This window comes from Thamnophis sirtalis, unplaced genomic scaffold (genome assembly GCF_051295495.1).
Source record: "Thamnophis sirtalis isolate CommonGarterSnake01/CBP01778 unplaced genomic scaffold, rThaSir2_p1.2 scaffold_6, whole genome shotgun sequence".
Lineage (NCBI taxonomy): Eukaryota > Metazoa > Chordata > Lepidosauria > Squamata > Natricidae > Thamnophis > Thamnophis sirtalis.
In genome coordinates, this window is record NW_028261386.1 from 21,805,733 (window position 1) to 21,820,389 (window position 14,657).

General features: G+C 44.4%; 1 protein-coding gene across 2 annotated transcripts; it reads left to right on the top strand.

The window, feature by feature from the left end:
- Positions 1–645: 645 nt before the first annotated feature.
- On the top strand, positions 646–12,050 carry LOC106545897 (uridine-cytidine kinase-like 1). 2 transcript variants are annotated; one of them, XM_087717367.1, is made up of 15 exons: positions 646–751; positions 1,120–1,319; positions 1,885–1,991; positions 2,153–2,323; positions 4,461–4,532; positions 4,747–4,936; positions 5,744–5,805; positions 6,226–6,242; positions 7,477–7,575; positions 7,831–7,924; positions 8,149–8,211; positions 9,374–9,496; positions 9,603–9,710; positions 9,959–10,115; positions 11,002–12,050. In XM_087717367.1, the coding sequence occupies exons 1-15, from the start codon at positions 696–698 to the stop codon at positions 11,073–11,075; spliced, it is 1,593 nt and encodes a 530-aa protein (XP_087573493.1). In that variant the 5' UTR covers positions 646–695; the 3' UTR covers positions 11,076–12,050. The 2 variants fall into 2 exon arrangements, with proteins under 2 accessions (XP_087573493.1, XP_087573492.1); XM_087717366.1 differs by lacking the exon at positions 6,226–6,242 and adding an exon at positions 6,988–7,007.
- The last annotated feature ends 2,607 nt before the right edge of the window (positions 12,051–14,657 follow it).

A 14,657-nucleotide genomic window follows, 5' to 3' on the forward strand; every position in this document is an offset into this window, starting at 1 on the left:
ATCTCTATCTAGCTTAGCACCCAGATACCTGCAGGACTATCTGCCTCAAATAGACCAGGGGAGAGCGGTCATTTATACTTTCCCTTAACAGCAACTACCATATGGAACATTTTCCCAATGGATGGCACAATCGCCCCTTTCGGGAAAGCAGTTAAAATGGAAAGAATGGTAAATATTTCTTATTTTACTGCTAACTGCATCCCTTATCCTGTTGTCCCTACAGATAACCTTCCCTTCCCTTTCAAACCTAGCTGTGACATGTCTTCCCCCTCCCTTTTAACACCTAGCTGTGACATGACACTTCTTTTTAAAAATTATATTCCGTGATTTAGACGAAGCGGGCAGTGACCCAGGAAAGTTACACCATGTGCGTTCATTTGCTAGCAGGCATTTTAGCTGTCACTCAGAGTGCCGGCAGATGAAAGAGGGTCGGCTTCAATTCCTACTACAAGGAACGACCCGCAATTCCGCACAGATCTGGAAAATGGCCTCCCCAAAGGGGAAAGCTCCGAGTCTCGACAATAAGGTCCGCCTCCACCCCGCCCCCTCGTCTTTTCTTCTCTATGGTCTTCCTGGAACTTGACGTTTCGCAGTGCAGGGGCGGCGCCGGCCGCGCCAAAACGGGGGCCACGCCTCGGCTTTCTCCCGGCGAGCTGTGCGGCTGCAGGCAGAGGACTGGCGGGAGCGTGCTCGAGATGGCGTCTGCCGACGGCGTGGTCGACGAAGCTGTTCCGGCTACGCGGCGCAGCAGGTGAGGAACCGGTGCGGGGAGAGCGACCCGGGTGGGGGCATCGCAGGTGGATCCTGAGCCAGTTCGCGGCCGTCCCTTGTCCGGCTCCCCTTGGAAAGGTTCCCCACCACCACCACCCGGTTTAAAATTTCCTCTCCACAGTCACGGCCACGTACTTCTTCCGCCTCCCATTGCATTGCTTAGCTAAGCCCGGAGACACGTTGGGAGCAGCCGAGCCCCGGATGCTTCCGGAGACGGTGCATGACGGGGTTGGCGCGGATTGCAGGTGGCCGGGATGAAGTGCGGAAGAAGCTGCACCGTGCAAGGTTTGCTTTGTCGGGCGGGGCGAGAATAGCCTTCCCTAATGTGTCGGTTTCCCTCCGGCTCAGCGGGAGCAAAGGAGCCGCCCTGAACGGCCTTGTCGGCCGCTTGCCGCTCACGCCGTCGCTTTCCCCACGGAAAAGAACCACCAGCCAGTCGAAAACGGAGCCGCCGCTGCTTTGGACCAGCAAGCGCACCATCTACACGGCTGGGCGGCCGCCATGGTACAACGAGACGGGCACTCCTTTCAAAGAAGCCTTTGTCATTGGTAGGGGAATCGGTGGCTGTTTCTTTTGTCCTATAGGTGTGGGGGGGGGGAGGGTCTGTTTGAATTTTATAATTTTTTACAAATTTCCTTATGAAATTTATCCAGCAATTGGGAGCTTCCAACTAAAATTTATCCCAATAACTGGAAGTGCCAAGTTTCCCTGTCTTTGGATACCTACCGGTTTCTAATTTTCTGTACCATATTTTTCCTCCCTCCTTGAAAAGTTGCAATTTCTTGCATAGAATGAGAGTTATAGGCTGAAATAAGTTTTTTTTTTTTAAAAAAAAAATCAGGTATTGTGCTGTTTTTGGCCATATTGGTAGTACCATGCCTGCCGGGTTTAGTTGTAATGTGCTATGTGGGCCACATCTATGCTTGCCACTCTTGAGTATGGCTGTTGGGTGAGATCTGCATGCTGGCTTCTTTCCCACTAGGGAGATTGAAGGCGAGGTCTTTGGAAATCCAGGCACACTAGGCAGTAAAGAATAAGAGGAGAGGGAACATGTCTTAGGACTCTTCCTCCAGATTGTCCTCTTCTTGTTAGTGGTGTTTTCGTCTTTCCCAGGCTTGTGTGGTGGCAGTGCATCTGGCAAGACTACAGTGGCCAACAAAATCATTGAAGCACTAGATGTGCCTTGGGTGGTGCTCCTCTCCATGGATAGCTTCTACAAGGTGGGCTGGTTAAAATATCTTGGCCCAATTCCCTCAACTCCACCCCTCTCAAAGGCAGAGATGGGAAGAAGTGAGACAATTGAAGTCTAGGAAACCACCTCTGCAGTACTGATCCAGTCTGTTCTTTTCCCTGTTTTCTGATGTCTCTGGTGCTCTTCCAGGTGCTGAACAAAGAACAGCAAGAGCAAGCTGCTTGTAATGAATACAACTTTGACCATCCTGATGCCTTTGATTTTGACCTGCTCATCAGTGTCGTACGAAAGCTGAAAGAGGGCAAGAGCGTTAAAGTTCCTGTTTACGATTTTACCACACATAGCCGAAGCAAGGAGTGGGTATGTAGCAGGGGTGAAATTCAGCAGGTTCTGGTAGTGGAAAGTTTGAGTATTTCAGAGAACCGGCAAATACCATCTCTGGCTGGTCCCAGAGTGGGGTGGGAATGGGGATTTTGCAGTATCCTTCCCCTGGAGTGAAGTGGGAATGGAGATTTTGCAGTATCCTTTCCCCTGCCACGCCCACCAAGCCACGCCCACCCAACCGGTAGTAAAAAAAAAATGAGTTTCACAAGTGGTATGTAGGTACAGGAGGATGTCCTGCTATTCCTAGCAATTTTTAGAAATTAAAAGACTTCCCCTCCGCTCTTTTCTGTGAGGTTGTATTAGCTCCATAAGGTATTCATGACCTGGTATTCTGCAGTTGGCTACAACTGCACAAATACATAGAATCTTGCAGTTGGAGGGGTTGTTATAGGCCAGGTGCAAGTCACCCAAGCTCCACCCAAGGGTCGCCAATAGTGAAAATTTCTATGAATGGTTCCCATGTAGAAGCCTTAGATTCCTCATTCCTGAGGTAGGTTTTCTGTTCCAATGTGGAACTGAAATATCTCCCTAAAATGACTGTATATTTTCTACATAAAAACATTAAATTGATCTGCCTCACAATGTATCTCAACTGTGTGGACTTCAGCTCCTGGAATTCCTCATCCATTTCACACATTTTCAAATTTGGTGTACCTTTATCAGTTTAGTTTCTCCAGTTATAGGAAAAAGGAGTTTTTCACAGTCAGGAAAAATAATGCAATCTGATTCTAGCCCTGTTTTTATAAAAAGGGCTATTTGTGCACATCCCATTTATTTCATTAAAACTTCTTTCGGTGGGTGAAAATAATGCTGCATTGTTCAAATTAAAAAGCTGTTCTTTATGTTAGCCTGAACTACATTTGCCTGAATTGGCAGACATTTCTTCTTTTGGAACCTGATGAGGTTCAAATGCTGCAGGATCTTTGGAAGGAAAACTGCATTTGACTCAGTGTACAAATGGTCTTCACAGAACGTCTCACTTTGTATTTTCTGTCCTAGTTCATGTAATGAATTCCATCTGGCTTTTTGAAATGCAAGTTTTTCTAAAGCAATTTTTAAATAAAATCTAAATAGAATAGAATTTAATAAAATCTGAAAAGAGAGCTCCCCAATTTTTTTCTTATGTCATTAGTTGATTTTCTAATGTCAGAGATCCATCTGGAGTAGGCTATGCTGTTTTTGCTATGATAATATAGTATTCATTGAATGCCTGATCTGTTTCATTTTGGGGACTGAAGAAAGATAATAGAATTATAGTTCTGCTCATTAGGTGTCTTATTTCACTTGCTTGCTAGTGTAGGGGGGTGTCTATAACTATTTTTAGGTGGAGGAAGTTAGCAGACTGAGGAGGAATATATTTCATTCGTTACAAGAAAGGTGGCAAATAAATTCAATAAATAATATTTCTGGAATAGAGTGGACCCTTCCATTTTGGTTTAGGAGAAATGACTAATCACCCTTTCCTGAAAGCTGATGGTTGCAGAATGAAAATGGTGCTGCTAGAGACTTTTTTGTCTCCATAGTTGCTAATGGAGTAGAACAGTGGTTCTCAACCTGTGGGTCGGGAACCCTTTGGGGGTCAAACGACCCTTTCACAGGGGTCGCCTAACACCATTGGAAAACACATATTTTTGAAAAAATACAGAAAACATAAAATAATTTTATGGTTGGGGGTCACCACAACATGAGGAACTGTATTAAAGGGTCGCGGCATTAGGAAGGTTGAGACCCACTGGAGTAGAAGGTGTAAAACTCGTGTTGTCATGTGACGTATCAGGATGTTTTTTTCCCCTTCACTAAACTGGGCGGGGCCAGCACATGATGCATCCAGCCCACGGGCCGCGAGTTTGACCCTCCTGCCATAGGTGATTTGAGGGCTATATCTCTACTCTATTAGCAACTATTACATTTGAAAGCTTTGTTACATTGTGGAGTCTTATGGCACAAGAAAGAACTTAGTATGAAAGGGAGGGCATCATATTGGAATTGAGCTTGGTTCCTTGTAAGTAAGAGGTTTCCCTGTACCCAGGAAGAGTGTCTTAAATCTGGCTTTCTTCTGGGTTCTGATTTCTCTCCCTGGCTTTAATTGACATTATTTCTCCTTTCTTTGCAGAAAACTATCTATGGGGCCAATGTAGTTATATTTGAAGGTATCCTGTCATTTGCCAATAAGGAGCTTCTACAGGTACTGAACAGGGAAAAGATAACACATGGGTAGGACATGGACTAACTTGGGTAAATGGGCTCCCTATTTAATTTGTGTCATAAATGAATCTGTTTTGTGGGAAGTAACTTGTAAACAGGTCCCTCAAAGATGCAGGCATTTGAATAAATTCTAAGATAAGATTTTGGCCAGATGCTGTGTCTCTAGTTTTTCCCCTTTCTTGTGACTTCTGCAGCTCTTGGACATGAAGGTTTTTGTGGACACAGACTCCGATATACGGCTCGTGCGGCGGTTGAAGCGGGACATCATGGAACGTGGGCGGGACGTGGGAGGTGTCATCAAGCAGTACAGCAAGTTTGTGAAGCCAGCCTTTGAGCAGTACATTGAGCCTACAATGCAGGCGGCAGACATTGTGGTGCCTCGAGGTGAGAGGAGGAAGAGGAATGGCTCTTGATTTGTTCAAAGTGCAATATTGGGCTGTGTTAACGTGCCAATACTCACTGTAGGATACTCAGGAATTTTGAGTTTGAGCACAGACAAGAGTGCCTGTTTCATAGTCTAAATATGACTACAATTTAGTCTCCTGTTTTCCAGCCCAGCACCTTAGCCACCACACCAAAAATGGTTCTCATCTGAAAAGTAACTAGAGATTACAAACAAATATTAATTTCTATGAACAAGGGAACCATTTGCACCTTAAAGATCTTTAAAGGTTAACGGTAAAGGTTCTCCTCGCACATATCTGCTAGTTGTTCCCAACTCTAGGGGGTGTTGTTCCTCCGTTTCAAAGCTGAAGTGCCAGCACTGTCTGAAGACCTCCATGGTCATGTGGCCGGCATGACTAAATGCCAAAGGTGCACGGAACACTTGTTACCTTCCCACCAAAGGTGGTTCCTATTTTTCTACATCAATTTTTACATGCTTTCAAACTGCTAGGTTGGCATAAGCTGGGACAAGTAACGGGAGCTCACTCCATTACGCGGCGCTAGGGATTCAAACCGCTGAACTGCCGACCTTTCTGATCAATAAGCTCAGCGTTTTAGCTACTGAGCTCTTAAAAGACTTTTAAGGAACGTTAAAACCAGACTGATTGATTTATGGAATATAGGAAATTTTAAAAAAAAGATGAGACCTGCCATTCAGCTATGAATGGGAATGGAGAAATATTACCTAAAATGCAGGTATCCATACTTCAGAACCTCTTTGGCTTTTCAAACCCTTTTTTTTTCCAGGTGGAGAGAACTTTGTGGCTCTGGACTTGATTGTTCAGCATGTTCATAGCCAATTGGAAAAGGTGAGGAGAAACAGTCTTGGGGAGGGAGAAAACATCACTGCTGCAGAAAGCCCCATTCCCACATGGTTACTCCTCCTTGTTGCCCAGTATCTGCTTTTTGTTATTATAAGCCCAATGGACTATTCACTCCCAGCCAAGAGCTATATCCTGGAAAGGCATCCAATTCCTGGCTGGGATTCATGGGTGTCCTTAGAATTCTTCCACTCCCGATGGCTCCACCTACCACATGGTTTTTGTCCCCTAATTAGTAAGCAATAGGGAGATGGGGAAGAATGGCGCCACCATTTTATTATTTTAGGCTTGGCCTTGGGGCAAATGTTGCTGTGTGCAGTGACCGGCTGTTCTGTTTTGTTTCACTTCCCACTACTCCCTGCCTTGTAATACTGCCTCCCGGTGTGGGCTCCTCCTCCTACCGCCCAGCGTGAAATCACAGTCAGGTATGGTGGCACCCTTAAAGAAATAGAGCTAGATCCTTTTTCCTCTCCTCTTCTCTCCCCCACCTTCTTCATCTTAGTTATTGTTCTCTTGACACCCATTCAGTGGGAGAGCAGCTGGGTGTTGGGGAAGAATTGCTGGCAGTTTCTGGTGGGAATATGCAAGGAGGTCAATACAGGCAATTGCTTAGGTTGAAGATTCGCTAATGGGCATGTGCAAAACCTCTGGCCGCTTTGGAACCTCACTAGAGCATGTTAGAATTCTGCTCTTTTCACTGAGAGTTCACCTTTGCCGTCTTTCTTTAGAAGCAGATGTCTATGCAGAGCTCTCAGGAAGGGTGCTGCTTGTGAAAGTCTCACTTTCTCCTCCACGTCAAGGAAATATTCATTGCCAACACTATTCTTTTGTGTATAATAATATACACAATAATATATGGGGCTATATTGAATGGCGTTTCAATACATTTTTACATTCCAGCCACATTTCCACAAGTGTAATTTGCACACCGAAATGGTATACCTTTCAGCGAGGTTGGGATGGAGAAGAGGAAGTTCATTCAGTCGTTTAAGACTACTTGCAGTGAGCTACTGGGATCCCAGCTGCTCTCCCTGTTTTGGTACTGTGGGAGCGTTCTGCTGTTCCTCTGCCCCATGTCTCAGGCAGGAAGCTGCTGCCTTGTTGCCCCTCCTAACGCACTCTGTCTATCTGTCTCTCTTCTGTCCTGCTGGGCCTGGGCACCTGCATCAGAGGAAGCTACGCTGGCATATGTGAGGACACTTGGTCTCCTTTGGCTATTTCCTGCTGCACCTTCCTCTCCTTGTGTACTGTGTTCCATTTTGAGGGGGTGGTGGGAATAGAGCAAGGCTAGGGGGGACGGGTGTCTTTCTGCTCCTGTGCTCCTGTTTTTTAATCCAGTAGTAGAAAGATAACTTAGCTGTGCCTGACTTTCAAGAGTGGGCATTGGAAACTGGTGTGCTGTAATTGCTGAGTGAAGAGCAATTTATAATTGCTCCTAAGCTGTGTCATGTCCTAGGTTACACTATTTGTCTTATTAGAAGCAGGGAATTTTCAGAATTTATTTTGGATCCAGTTTTCTTTCTTTTGTGCACAAATGTTGGGAGGGAGGGAGGACCATATGAGCAGAAATGATGTTTTGCATGCAGAGCTGTTATTGTAGGCCCAGCAGATACATTGGTTCTTTCTTCCATGTGACTCATCATCCTTATTTTTTCACAGAGCAGCCTTGGCCTCTGCTCATCAGGGACAACCATTGCCAACAACCTTAAGTGTCTTGGAGAGCACACCGCAGGTTCGGGGGATGCATACTATTATCAGGTACTAGGCAAGATCAAAGTGGGAGTATGCTTGCCTCTGAGACAGGCTATATAAGCCTTTGGAGAAGGAAAAGTCCAACGGTCTGTAGCAGCTACAGAGAAGCATCAGTTACTTAAGGAAAAGATGAAGGGCTTGGGTTTCATAGGTAAATTCAGAGCTGTCAAAAGTCGATGGCGACAGGCTTGCTTTAGATAAAGACATTTTCTGGATGGAATCCTAGCATGGAATAATATTGCTCTTCTGTTTGCTTTGCAGGAACAAAGACACCAGCAGGGATGAATTCATATTCTATTCCAAGCGTCTCATGCGGCTGCTGATTGAATACGCCCTTTCCTTTCTACCCCTCAAGGTATGGGCTTCTCCCACTCATTTAAAGACCACACACAGACACACTCCACTTAATTTAGAAGTGCCAACAGAGATGCCACAGCCCATCTAACCTGCTATGTGCATATGGGGTGATTCTTGTAGTTTTTGGTTCAAGCATGCCTCAGCAAGTAGCCCTGCGTGATTACTGATTTGGCCTTGTCCGCTCCTTCTGTTCCAACCGGCAATTTTTCTTGACTTTTTCAGCCAGTTACTGTAGAGACACCACAGGGGACAATTTATGATGGAAAGAGATTTCACAGGCAGCGGGTGAGTGATTTTTTTTTTATTGCCTCAAAGGGTCTGTGGGGTAGTATCTTTGTAGGACAGAATAGGAGAAAGAGGTCAATAGACTAATAATAATAATAATAATAATAATAATAATAATAATAATAATAATAATAATAATAGAGTTGGAAGGGACCTTGAAGGTTGTCTACCAACCCCCTGCTCAAGCACATACCATATTTTTCAGAGTATAAGACACATCTTTTTCCCTCAAAAAAGAGGCTAAAATCTGGGTGCGTCTTATACACTGAATACAGCATTTTTTGCCTCCCGAAATGCTGCCCCCTTCATCAAAATGGCTGTGCATAGCCTTATGGAGGCTTTCAGAGAGCTCCTGGGGGCTGGGGAGGGCAGAAATGAGCAAAAACGAGTCAATTTTTTGCTCAATTTTGTCCTCCTAGCCCCCAGGAGCACTCTATAAGCCTCCATAAGGCTATGCATGCCCTTTTTTGACAGAAAATGGGCTGTTTTTTGCTCATTTTGGTGGGGGCTGCTCCCCAAGGGACACACTACAAGCCTCCTAAAGGCTATCCATGCCCTTTTTTGGAGGGGGAAAAAGACGGCATTTTTGGGAGGTTTGCAGAGTGCAAAACTTTTTTTTAAAAAATTGTCTCTCCAAAACCTTGGTGTGTCTTATACGGTATACCATTTCAGACAAATAGTTGTCCAATGTCTTCTTAAAAACTTCCAGGGTTGGAGCACCTACAACTTCTGGAGGCAAGTTGTTCCACTCATTAATTGTTTTGTTAGGAAATTTCTCCTTAGTTTTAGGTTGGTTCCGTCCTTGATTCATTTCAAAGAATTGCTTGTTTTGCTGCCTTCTGGTGCTTTGGCGAGCAGGTTGACCCCCCTCTTCTTTGTGGCAGTCCCTTAAATATTTGAACACCGCTATCAAATCACCCCAGTCCTTCTTTACATTAAACTGGTGAAGATCAGTCTGTTTTCTACAGATTAGGCCTTTCAGCGAATCTTGCTTATAAAAGTTTACTTTGGTTAGTAGCTGCTGGAGATGCAGCTGGGATTTTCTTCATGCAATCAAGGCCTCTCTGTGTTACAAACACATAGCCATGTTTTTGCAGCACTAGATATAAGTGGTTGCTTATTGACAAGGATCTTGGAAGAAAACTCTTTTCCCCTTTCATAGATCACTGGAATCTCTATCCTGAGAGCAGGGGAGACCATGGAGCAGGCTCTTACAGCTGTCTGCAAAGATATTCGCTTGGGAAAGATTCTCATCCAAACCAACCATGACACAGGGGAACCTGAGGTGAAAAAGATGGAATGGGGTCTTTTAAGAGAGAGTTAAATAGTTTTGAGATGGGGCTGAGTTGTGGATAAGATGATTCTCCTGAATTTTTTTCTGCTCTTGCCAGCTGCATTATCTCAGGCTGCCCAAAGAGATCAGTGAAGACTACGTCATCCTGATGGATAGCACTGTCTCTACAGGAGCTGCTGCCATGATGGCTATTCGGGTGCTGCTGGTAGGTTGAGGACCAGTTAAATGAGATAGGTGGTTGGCTGGTTGGTTGGAATTCTTCTGTTCTTGATGTTGTAAGCCAAGACAGACTGGTGAGGTAAACTAATATGGATTGGGATTGCATGCATGTCAGGGATGGATGGTTAAAGTTGTCATTGAAAATGGTTTGGAGAATTCAGAATAATTTGACCTGCAGTCTGGATGGAGACTCTGGGTCATATAGGGACTGCTCACATGTGCTGTATCTCACAGGACCACGATGTACAAGAGGATCGGATCTTCTTACTGTCCCTGCTGATGGCAGAGATGGGAGTCCATTCTGTGGCTTATGCTTTTCCCCGTGTGCATATCATCACCACAGCTGTGGATAAGAGAGTCAATGAGGAATTCCATATCATCCCTGGCATTGGTAAGCAGTTGTGGTTTTCTGACACTTAGTTTTGCTCTGTCTGGCTTGGTGAGCCGGAGTGGCACAGATCAGACACTATCTAGCTCAGTGATGGTGAACCTGTGGCACGCATGCCACAAGTGGCATGTGGAGCGATATTTGCTGGCATGCCAGCTATCGGCTCCAGTGCGCATTCCCAAACTTCTGTTTGGTTCGTTGGGGCCAATGAGGAATTCCATATCATCCCTGGCATTGGTAAGCAGTTGTGGTTTTCTGACACTTAGTTTTGCTCTGTCTGGCTTGGTGAGCCGGAGTGGCACAGATCAGACACTATCTAGCTCAGTGATGGTGAACCTGTGGCACGCATGCCACAAGTGGCATGTGGAGCGATATTTGCTGGCATGCCAGCTATCGGCTCCAGTGCGCATTCCCAAACTTCTGTTTGGTTCGTTGGGGCCGTTTTTATCCCTCCCCAGCCTCTGGAGGCTTTCCTGAAGCCTGGGGAGTAGGAAAAATGGCCCCAGTGGGAAGTTTGGAAACGATCTGTTTACGGCTTTCAGTGGGCCGGGGGAGGCCGTTTTAGCCTTCCCCAGGCTTCAGGAAGCCTCTGGACCTGGGGAGGTGTTGTGCACGCAGGCATGTGGGTGGGTGTGTCACGCAGGCATGCGCAGGTGAGTGGGGAGGATTAAATTGATGTAGGTGTTCAACACACCATAAGTGTTCTGATAAGTGATTTTGTTCAGCTGATTTAACAATCGTTTTTGTCTTAGGTGAAGACATTGTAGTCTGCGAGATTAACACTTTTTGTTTGATGCAATGTGGTGGGTATTTCCATGGGCCAGAAAGAAGTTCCTGAGCTGCTTCTATTACAAGCATGTAATTCTTTTTTTTTTTTTTTTTTTTTTAGGGAACTTTGGAGACCGTTATTTTGGCACAGATGGCACCATGCCCTGGTATGAGAATGACGACATGGATTGCTGACCTGATTCTGCTGGACAAGGCTTTATTTCTTGACTTGACTACAGGCATGATGCTATTGCCCTGGTCCTTTCTTTTCATAATTACAAGCTCTCCTAGAGTGCTCAGCAGTGGTGCAATTTTGTTAGCACTTCCTGCTATAATACACCAACTGGAATGGAAACATTGCTGCTGCTGCTGCTGCTGCTGCTGCTACCTTCCCATTCACAGTCTCCTTCATATTTATTGGTATTTATTAGGGCATTTACTCCACTGTAATACTGCTTCCCATCTTTTCTTTTCTTTTAAACGCAATACTTTTATTATAAAATAATATAAAGAATATCATCAACGTGACTGCATTGTGGGCAGCAGCATCATGGGCGCAAGGGGGAGGCTTCCAAGGCGTCTGGCTCCATTCTTCCTTCAGGGACCTTCCTCTTGGATTTGACTTCACGAGGCGCCATGAAAGGATCTCTTTTGGTCACATGGTTGCTTTCACCCAGCTTCAATGCGTAGCTTTATCAGCATCTTGTTCCCCTATCAAGGATGCTGTAAGAAGTGTATCCCTGCAAATCCATTGGATTTTTCACTATGCCCTTTTATATGTGTTTCCTCACTGGCTGATGTGCAATGCAAGCAGGCTTCTGCACGTTGATCTGGGGTTCCTCTCTAAAATAATTTGAAGCTGACTTATTCAGGATCCTGTGATCTCGTCAGCTGTGTGTAAATTGCACTTGTCCTCCCTAATTTATGACTGCACAAGCATTTGGGACCATAGTGTTACTATAAGGGACCTCATGCTAGAGGCGAGTGCTCTACACCCAAAGTCTATACTACTATTAGTGAAATCCAGAGCTACATTTGCCTTCCAAACTAAAAGTAGCTATTGGCCTCACGTTAGGCCCCCAACCTGCATTCCCTTATCCTGATCTGTTTTTCAGTACTGTACACGTCTGACTTATTTTTTTTTAATGCCATAATAAAAGATTGACAGTGCTATTTGGTTTTGATCTCTTTGTAATTGGGATCTCTTAGTTGGATGTCTTCCAGGTGAAGAGAGGGAAATACGGGGATGCCATTTACATCCTATTTGCTCAGTGCATTTAATTTCAGAAAAAAAGATTGAAAGAATCATAGTATCAGAATAAAAATTAAATCATGCCATACCACTGAATTATAGAGTAACTTGGAAGACCTACAAATTACAATTAGTGCCTGGGTGAGGTGTTGTACTGTTATCCAGTGACCAGGAATTGAGCTCAGCTCTATGGCATCTAACATTGCTGCCAATATTCAAAGTTTGGTAAACTGAGGAGAGAAGGACACAAGTACTTGGTTATTAGATTGTCATTGGCAGGATCTGTTCAGCAGGAACAAAACCATTGCAAAACAATGTCTCCAATCCCTACCTTCTTGGTCCAGAAGGAAGTCATTATATGGAGTGCCAGGAAAGCAACACCCTCTATTCAAGTACAGACGGTTAATACATTGGAGCAACAAATATTTTCAATTCCATATCCAAATTGGGAAAGGACCAAAACAATCCACTTCAGGATTATTTACAGATGCAATCTTTATGACCTCAAAAAAAAAAAAAAAAAGATTTTCAAAGCAAAAGGGGGTATCCTCAAAAGGGTTTGAGGGATTCATCACTGTTGTTCTCAAGACAGAAGTAAATTCTCTCAGATATTTAAGATTAAAAAAAGGTAAAAGGTCATGTGGCTGCTGCGCATGACTATACACCAAGGTACACAGAACGTTGATACTTTTCCACCAAAATGGTACTTATTTGTCTACTTGTATTTGCTTGCTTTCAAACTGAGGTACTTAACCACGTCTCAAATTCAACACACACAGCTACCTGAAAAGCCAAGAGCAGCACAGGTTCATCCCACAGTAGCAGAGCTGCTACTACTAAGAATCTTGTCCATAAGATCTAAAGAAGCCAAAATAACCCTACAAGATGTCCCAGTTATGCCACTTGTTCCTGCTAATGGTAAAACAAATGGTTTTGTCGGCAAATGGCGAAAATGTCAAAGCATCTTGAAGAGAGATCAATCACCACCCATTGTTTTCTAGTAAGGTATGGGGGATCTTAATGTGATCAGATGGCATTCTACCAGCACAGTAAATAGAGAAGTACTGCTGTTACCTCCATGGTATAGGCCTATGCCTATATGTATGTTTCATCAAATTCCAGCTTCTGCCAGCAATGTTCAATGCATCACTTCTGTGCTGTTCAGTAAAACAGAGACCCTTCCAGGGTCTGCTGAGGCCACTTGGGGGCAGCTGCATCTGATGTAATCAGAGTCTAGTCTTTGTGATGGAACTACACAAATTTTATGGGATAATTCTCAAGCGCATTTTTTTTAAAAAAAAAAGATCCATAAAGTGACTAGAACAACTTATTCACCTGCTGCCCTTGTGAAAGTCCATGATACTAATAAGATGGATATGATAAAAGTCAAACCCAATTCCTCTCTTTGCCCAATTCAATCAGACCCAAATTGACCCACCTTGTCCCAGATAAAGGCCCCCTGCAATCCCATCTAACCAAAGAATAGAACACTTGAGAGACCGCCTTCTGCCAATTACCTCCCTGCGACCAATTAGATCTCACAGATTGGGCCTCCTCCGAATTCCATCTGCCAGCCAGTGCCGGCTGGCAACTACAAGGAGGAGAGCCTTTTCTGTAGTAGCTCCGACCCTTTGGAACGAGCTCCCCGTGGAGATTCGTACTCTCACCACCGTCCAGGCCTTCCGCATAGCCCTTAAGACCTGGCTAGCCCGTCAGGCCTGGGGACAAAGATAATTGCCCCTCCCGAATGATGAATGAATGCTGCACATTATTTTACTCTATGTTTGTCTACGTCATTGTTTGTATTTCCCTCCCCTGATCCTATGTAAGCCGCCCTGAGTCCCCTCAGGGAAAAGGGCGGCCTATAAATTGTAATAAAACCAAAAAAAAAAACCAAAAAAAAACCTAACTCACAGTACGGCCCAGGAGTAACCCTTAACAAGGGAATTGCAAGGCAGAAAAATCCCAATTTACCATCTTAGCTGCTAATGACCTCAGCATTCCATCTCCTTCCCAATGGACTTCCCCCACTGTGTTCCCCTCCTGAAAGGCCCACTTTGTCTAATAGAAGACCTAACCGTAGGGACAGGATAAGGATCTACCTAGTTATCCAAACTGGGCAGTCAAGCAAATCTCAAGGACTTTCTCACCTTCTACAAAAAATCAAAACATTCCCTTGTTCAGAATCTTCCTCTTGTAAAGCTGCTTCCCAATTATCCTTGCAATAAACATATAGCAGTTCTCAATGTTGTGCTCTTTTAACAGACTGAATCCACAAGATAGAGAACATGGTTTAACCACATGCTTTGATACCAGGCAATATATCTACAATTATAGTTTATTGCAGATAATTGTTTTTTGGGGGTTGTGACTGATTTATTTTGCTTATAGGAGATCTCTAACATATAGTAAAAATGGTGGTGCAGGTAGTCCTTGATTTATGACCATAATTAAGCCCAATATTTCTGTTGCTAAGTGAAAAAAATGTTAAGTGAGTTTTGTCTCAATTTACAACTTTTTTGCCA